This window comes from Sinocyclocheilus grahami, unplaced genomic scaffold (genome assembly GCF_001515645.1).
Source record: "Sinocyclocheilus grahami isolate Dianchi unplaced genomic scaffold, SAMN03320097.WGS_v1.1 scaffold432.1, whole genome shotgun sequence".
NCBI lineage: Eukaryota > Metazoa > Chordata > Actinopteri > Cypriniformes > Cyprinidae > Sinocyclocheilus > Sinocyclocheilus grahami.
In genome coordinates, this window is record NW_015505611.1 from 593,190 (window position 1) to 601,761 (window position 8,572).

General features: G+C 35.3%; 1 protein-coding gene across 3 annotated transcripts; it reads left to right on the forward strand.

Annotated features, from left to right (window-relative positions):
* Positions 1-1,636: 1,636 nt before the first annotated feature.
* LOC107551766 (small integral membrane protein 13) lies at positions 1,637-5,607 on the forward strand. Of its 3 annotated transcripts, none has more exons than XM_016233490.1 (3): positions 1,637-1,655; positions 2,829-2,918; positions 5,221-5,607. In XM_016233490.1, exons 2-3 carry the CDS (start codon positions 2,843-2,845, stop codon positions 5,409-5,411), a joined length of 267 nt encoding a protein of 88 aa, XP_016088976.1. In that variant the 5' UTR covers positions 1,637-1,655; positions 2,829-2,842; the 3' UTR covers positions 5,412-5,607. The 3 variants fall into 3 exon arrangements, with proteins under 3 accessions (XP_016088976.1, XP_016088974.1, XP_016088977.1); XM_016233488.1 differs by lacking the exon at positions 1,637-1,655 and adding an exon at positions 1,681-1,848; XM_016233491.1 differs by lacking the exon at positions 1,637-1,655 and adding an exon at positions 1,912-1,930.
* Positions 5,608-8,572: the final 2,965 nt, after the last annotated feature.

Here is an 8,572-nt window from a genome sequence, read left to right on the forward strand (position 1 = left end):
GTACTATGCAGGTACAGTGTCCTGTCTGAACTACACTAGATTACGTTCATCTTAAAGTTAAATATTAAAACATCATCACAAAATCTTTGTCGGGGGAAGTTGTGATTAATATTCTGTTTTCCCAGTGGATGTGACTCTGGATCCTGATACAGTTCATGCTTATCGCATCCTGTCTGATGATAGAAAACAAGTGAGAGATGGAAACATTTGGCAGAAACTCTGAGACAACAAAAAGAGATCTGATAGATGTGTACATGTCCTGGGAAAGGAGGGATTCTCCTCAGGGAGAATTTATTTTGAGGTGCAGGTAAAGGGAATGACTGATTGGACTTTAGGAATGGGCAGAGAATCCATTGACAGGAAGGGAAAGATCACACTGTGTCCTAAAAATGGATACTGGATTATGTGGCTCTGAGGAATGGGAATGAATACATTGCTCGGTCTGATTTGTGTCTGCATCTGTATATGAGTACAGTTGAAGCCACAGCGGGTCGGTGTGTTTGTGGATTATGAGAAGGTTCTGGTCTCCTTTTATGATGTGGAGTCCAGCTCTCGTTTTCAGTCTTTCACTGAAAAACTCTATCCATATATGCCCATGCCTACACAACGAAGGTAAAAAGTTAAGCCCACCGATCATTACACATCATTATGTAAAAATGTAATGCTCAAATATTTTTTTTCAGTGTTTCATAAATGTTTGCCTTTTTCTCTCTCTCATCTACACCTGACAACATGAAATGATCTGTAAAAAGTTTACATTAAAATAAATCAAACTATGATAACCTTGATATATGCAGTTGTATAGCCTATATTCAGAGGTTCAAATGTACCAATCAATTATGTATCAGTTTGCTATCCAGGACAGTTATTTGTTCAGCCTCTATGGGCAGTTTACATAAATCAAGATACTTATGATAGTCAAGAATATAATGATAGGTCTGACATTTCTGGGTACCTCCACTGCACATGTGGGAGTACAAGGCAATGAAAAACTGGACAACCGGGCCAAACAGGCAATGAAATATATAGACACTTAAATTTAAATAACACAAGGAAAAGCAGAGATAAAAGGACAAATTAATGAATTCACAAATATAAAAAATGTGGGACTGGGAAACAAAGGGCAGACACCTCTACAAAAAACAAGAAGAGTAAAGAAGAGACACTGAACATGTATTATTACATTTTTTTCCTCTTCCTTATTAATGCTGCTTCACACTCCAATCTAGTCAATGGCAAACACACACACACACACACACACACACACACACACACACAGGTTTGCTTTTGTGAAAAGTGGGGACATCCCATAGGCGTAATGGTTTTTATACTGTATAAACTGTATGTGCTATTGCCCTACTACACCAGCCCTACCCCTAAACCTACCCCTCACAGGAAACTTTGTGCTATTTCAGATTTTCAATACACTCCATTCTGTGTGATTTATAAGCGTTTTGAAAAGTGGGGACATGGGGTAATGTCCTGAAAAGTCAACTTCTCCTTGTAATACCTCTTCCTTATTAATGCTGCTTCACACTCCAATCTAGTCAATGGCAAACACACACACACACACACAAAAGAGTTGGTTTGGCAGCCACCGTTACATCAAAGAAGTACACAACACTACAATTCCCACAAGTCCACGCGGCGGAATGGTAAGTATGAGCGCTTCCAGGTCATCCTCTGATCGAGTGTGTTACTAAGGCTCGAGCTCTCTGTTTTCTCGCTCTTCTCTTTTCTCTGTAAATGGCGCAATGATGTAGATAAGGAGAACATTTGAGACTCTCCGTGACATGCGCTATTCGGGATAATGCGGGATTCGGCGTGAAGACTGAGGCGTGAACGTCCGTAAGTCTGATCATAAATCTGATCATAAACAAACACTTTCATCTGCATGACTCGTATTAGACACAGACTGCTCTGCGTATTAGTAAGTTACAATCATTTTATACTGATATCACACATGCAAAAAGAGATTTATTACATGATTTCAAAATATCATAATATCTGCTAGTTCTACACTTTTTATTATAACTTTTAACTATCATGGTATAGTTCAAAATACCATAGTATTACCATTTGATACCATAACTGTAATATGGCACTGTCTAAAACATAGCAATACCATAGTACATTGATTGCATTAATATTATATATATATATAATATGTGTGTGTGTATGTATTTATATATACAGTGGGTACGGAAAGTATTCAGACCCCCTTAAATTTTTCACTCTTTGTTATGTTGCAGCCATTTGCTAAAATCATTTCAGTTATTTTTTTTATGCACCTTGCAAAAAATGTAAATTAAGGTTTTTAATCTTTTATTTTTTTTATAAATAATGATTACACTAAAAGATAGCAAGTCATTTATGCCTGTGGATGCATTTGTGTAAATGTAATAACTTATAAATATATTTTATTATTATATATTATATTTTAGTTCATGCTTAATAAAAAAACCCCAATATTTATAGTCCTATTCATTTTATAATTTTTTTACTTTTATGATTTACAATATTTACAATAATACACAATACATTAATATCGATAGGTTGCATATTCTGAAAAGGTACGTACAATTCTGAGCAGATACATTTGATCCTATGATTATGCATTTTAAAAAAATTTTTTTTTTTTACATATGATATTTGAAATCTTTATCAGATTTATCTTTATCATATATTATATTAGGCATGCAAATCATGCATGATGATATCAGACATAATTCATGCGGGTCCTACAGGAATTGTGATATTAAATTGAGAACATGGTGAGCTTCTAGAGCACATGCAGATGTGAAGGTGTGCTTTGTTTTGTTTATTAGGAAAGAAGAGGAGGATGTGGCAGAGTGTTGGTTTGACCGTGTTGGTGATCGTGGCCACGCTGATATGTGTCCTCCTCTTCATGCTCTTCGGTAAGTAGCTGCCAAACAGCCTGAGAAAAATCCTGCAATCCTTCATCTAATGCAATGCCATTTTTAAGTGCGACTTTTGGGGTCACTGTAGCTTATCTTAAACTAGACATTCAAGCAATTGCATGATTCGGTGAAGTCTATCGCAGTGGTTGCTTACTCCGTGATCGGTCATGAACCTGCTCACATTTCTGAGGAATTAGCCACACCTTCAGTTACAGGATTTCTCTACAGTGACTTCACGGCCTTGAATTGTGGGCTCATGAGTGAGAATGTGGTCGGTTCAGTCAAGCACCACAAAAATCGACCAGATTTGCTGACTGTCAGTAACACAGACGTCTCATTTCCAGAGTTCAGTGAGAGTAGAGTGCTGACTCTAGTCAAGGTTTCTCTGACTGACTCACGTCTGTTAAGGGCACAGTTTGTGTACTGTAGAAGCCTCTCAGCTGTTACATAAGCGTGCAATGTCCAGTATGTCATTTGAGAAGTTGTGTCATCATGTCAGACGCGGGCTTGGAGCAGAACGATGTAGCTCACTGCACTGAACATGCCAACACTTGTGTGTTTGAGGAAGATGCTTTTTCTGGGTTACCTAAAGTGTCAGAATATGTTATGAATTAAAGTAAAAAATTCTACCAAGAATGAGCCTAGGTTATATTTTACCAATAAAATTAATGCAAAAGCAAGTTTTTTTTTGTTTTTTTTTCTGTTGCATTTGTTAGTCTTTCTTAATATTAGTTTTTAAAAAGACAATTGTTCATTGCTTAATCATGTGTTAGTACATAATGCATGAACGGATGGTAAAAAATGCAACTTTTGGTTTTAAAAATGCATTTGTAAATGTTTAAATTGACAAATTCTTATTTTAATGATTGCATATTGTATCCCAAAATCAAAAGACAATTTGATCATTTTCTTTTGCATAAAGAAAATTACTATTTTAAACTCTGACGTTATTTGCATCACTACATTTTCATTAGCATAATGAATTCAGCTGTTTTACATTTTATTCTTATTATGAATTCATATTTCTTCCGAAAGTAAAAAAAACAAACAAATTGCAATGTTAAGATTTTTAGGATATTTTCTATTGACATTATTATTATTATTATTATTTACATTTTCCTAGTAAAGTCTTATTACCATAATGTTCCATGTGTTTCACATTTGATTCTATTTTTATTTTCATTTGAATTATTTTACTTTTCATATTGTACCCAATAATGAAAGAGGAAAAAAATCAATTATATTTTGCATAAATAAAAGTCTGAGATTTTCCCACCAAATTCTCATTACCATAATGCATCCAGATTTTTTTCTTACATTTTAATCTTATTATGAATTCATATTTCTTCCCAAAGTAAAAAAATTGCAATGTTAAGATTTTTAGGATATTTTCCATTGACATTATTATTATTATTATTATTATTATTATCATCATCATTTTCCTAGTAAAGCCTTATTACCATAATGTTCCATATGTTTTACATTTGATTCTATATTTATTTTTATTTTCATTTGAATTATTTTACTTTTCATATTGTACCCAATAATGAAAGAAGGGCAAATTTTTTTTTTTTTACATTTTAATCTTATTATGAATTCATATTTCTTCCCAAAGTAAAAAAAAATTGCAATGTTAAGATTTTTAGGATATTTTGCATTGATATTTATTATTATTATTATTTACATTTTTCTAGTAAAGTCTTATTACCATAATGTTCCACGTGTTATACATTTGATTCTATTTTTATTCTCATTTGAATAATGACTTTACTTTTCATATTTTACCCACTTTTCTTATTTTACCCAATAATGAAAGGGAAACTAATTGTCATAAACTGTACTTTGCATAAAATTAATATTGAGAAAATGTTGACATTCCCCCCACTAAATTCTTATTACCATAATGCATTTCAGATCATTTTCATTTGATTTATATTATGATTCTCATTAGTTTTATTTGACATTTTAGCATTTTTTGTGAGAAATTTTGACATTACATAGTGTAACAGTCGGGTCACAATGCTAACTCTTAAAGCTTGTAACATTAAACTTGGTTGGATTAACACACAACCTTAACTACTGTCTACAAATGGCTAAACAGTTCTCAGCAAAATGAAAGGTAAATCAAATTTGTCAGGCATCTGAAGTGCATTCTAGCTGAATCTGTGCTTTATCATACAGTTAATGCAAATGCTTCAGTCTGAACCAGAGTCAAATTGGAGATAGAAATGCAAAGGCATATCAGCTCACTCCTAGTTCCAGTGTACTCCTGACAGCCAACTTGTGTCTGTGTTTGTAGGGTGGTACGTGGTGTGGCAGCTCTTCCTGTCTAAGTTTAAGTTCCTGCGGGAGTTGGTGGGAGACACCGGTTCTCCGCAGGCTGAAACCGAGCCCTCCGAGTCCGAGAGTGAACGCAGCTCGCCCCCGACGCCCCGCCACAGACCCAAAAGCGCTCGCCAAAGGATCGTCCCTCCTGACAGCACTACATAGAGCCCTGAGCCAGATCTCCTCCAGTTCACCGCCATAAGCGTTATGCTGTTTTAGGCTGGACGTGAGGTCATTTGTGTCCTGGACCTGCATCAGTCACTGTGCTCTCCTTCACATCCACTCATCATGGTTACACTCCTTCACAGTCGGTCTGAAGACACGGTTTTTTTTGTATGTACCGGCTGAGCCACACGTTCATGTCCCGACTAACACGCTGCTGCCCTCCACTCCGGATGTATAGTATATTTACGTGAGAGCGTATTGATATGTATTTGTTACTGTTTAACCAATCTGTTAATGACTCAAGCTCACAAAAAAACAAGCCGATGACCAAACGTCCAGTGTTTCTGTGAGCTAACAGCACTACTATTCACAATGTATGGAAGCTGTTTCCGCCACAGAATAAAAAAAAAAAAAAGGTAATTACGACTTTTTCATCTCACAATTCTGATGGAAAAACAGAATTGAGAGATATTAACATCTCACAATTCTGACTTTTTTCACTCTGAATACTGAGTTTACATAAAAAAGCTAATTGCGTCTCTCTTTCTCACAATCCTTTGACTTTTTCCCTTGTAATTGCGAGTTTATATCTCACAAATCTGAATTTATGTTTAACAATTCTGACTTTTTTTTTCTTACAATTTATATTTTTCTTTTCATAATTGTGAGTTTATATCTAAGTATTGTATTACCTTTTTCATTTTTTTTATTCCATGGCAGAAACAAAAAGACAAAATTGTAAATGTACTATTGTGTGACAGAAAACCCCCTCACAATTTTTCCAGAATTTTTTTTTGGACAGTTTATTTTCTGAGAAAAAAAATTTGTGAAGAAGTTAAAGTCACAGTTACCTTTTAATTTAATAATAATAAAAAAAAATCGTGACTGAAACAGGCTTCCATACAAATTTGTCTAACAAGTGCAATGAAAGCGTCTTTATTTGTCACAAAGTAATCAAACATTTTGACAGGACTGCACACCCTACCAATGTTAAGAATAGGCACATTAGGATGATGTTTTTGTCAAATTTCCTTCGCTCCCAACACAGCATAGTGCTTTATGATGGCTGCCATCAGTCGCCTCCGCTCCGCATCCTTGTGCCTCTGGCTTGGGTTGACGTCGTCCTGTTTGAGCGGGTGGATCTCGGATACTCCTGCTGTTCCCAGCTTTAGAGAAGCATTAGAGCTAGAAATGCTGCACTGACCTGAGGTCAGCCCGACCCTGTCTGTGTGTGAAACTGTCCACAGGTCCGCTTCCGAAGAAATGCCGTTATCACCAGTGTAGACGGTCACATGTTTTCTTTCTTTCTTTCTTTGGTCCCTTTTATGACAGTAAATGTTTCCCCTTCATAATAAATATATTTCATAAAACATTTAATTTGTTTATGTGAACTGACTTCAGTGCACATTTTTAATGCATATTTTAATTATACTTTTAAAACTGAACTCTGACAGTCTCAGGAGGCTTATTGCTGTAATTTAAAAGTCAGTTATTTTCTCAGGTATTGTTTTGTACTTCAGTAATCAGTACTTACTCATAAAACACCTGGGTTTGGGGGGCACATGAATTTTCCTGGTATGACTGTAGTGATTCTGCTGTAGTGCAAAACATGTCCACTGGATGGCAGTAAAATGCGAATACAATAACACAGTAAAGCTTAAAGTTGTGAAGTGTTTTCAAAAAATGTAATTGTCTCCCAAAAAAATTATTGGCTTCTAGTTTAAAATTTAAAGTGACTGGCTTTAATCAGTCTTTAAAAGAAAAGAAAAAAACTAGAATTAATATATACTGCATATATTGACATATAAGTAGGTTTGCTGACATTTAAACCCTATTATAGTATTAGTAGGGCCTGCTTTTGTCGTTTAATTATGGTACGTCATAATTTATTACCATAATGCATACATTTGACGTCAATTGCATTATTATTATTATTATTAACAAATGCAAAAGCACTCTGATCACCTTTTCTGCGTCAGCACATTCTGCTGCACTACTGAGAGTGTCCACATGGTGGCAGTAAAAGGCGAATAACAGCAGGGCCTTTTCAACCACTCTAATAATAACAACAATAATAATGCTTCTAAATTAGAACCTAAAATTAATAACACTTTTAGAGTTTGCAGTATAACTTTAATTATATTATTGTGCAGTAAATAAAAACATGAAAAGTTCAACTGAAATATTTTTGCTGCACTACAAAAAAGTCCACCAGATGGCAGTAAATGCGAATAAAATAACACTAGAACCTGAAGGCGATAGATAGATAGATAGATAGATTTGTTAATAAAATTTTGTAATGTCACATTCATTAAATGTTATTAAGAAATAGGCGGGGCTCAGAGGACCGGGGGCTGCCCCTGACTTTGAATCTAAATAATACATTTGCCTATTTTAACCTGTATTTTAAGACTAACATTATGTATGTTATTCACTTTTATTACTGTCATTTCTCAGGTATAAAATAATATCCACACAGCTACTGAAGGGCCAGATAAACATCAGTCACGTCGCACCTGTTACTTTTCTCAGCGCTGATAATAATTGACTGATCAGAGTCGTTTGTGATTACTGTACAAGGTATTTTATTTAGACATAAACATTTATAGAGATTGCCTGGGCGGTATTAATTAATTAATTAATATGTTTGAATAATTAATAATTACACTTTTGGTGCCAAATATCTTAAAGGGGTCCTATTATGCTCTTTTACAAAGTCTTGATTTTGTTATGGGGGTGTACTAGAACATGCTCTCATGCTTGGTGGTTCGAAAAACGCATTCTTTTTCACATAATTTACATTAGTACAAGGCCTTTCTCCCCAGCCTGGCACAAACGGCTCGATTAGTTCCGGCTTTGATGAAGGCCCGCCTTCCGAAAAACAAAATGTGTTGTGATTGGTTAGCTGTCCCAGAGCGTTGTAATTGGCGAACAGCTTAGACGGTGTTTCAGTACTGCCACGCCCCCTTGCTCCATCTTTCAACAAAAGCTTTTGGGAATCCGGCACTGTACTCCCTCGTGTTGTGGAAGCTGTCCTCAGTAAAATGCGCAGCACACAATAGCAAATTGGGGTTATAATGCTCAGGACAGAGTTAAAAGTAAATTGCAACCACTGTTTCCTGACATCATCCGCTTTCGGAAGCCCAAACAAAGACGTTTGG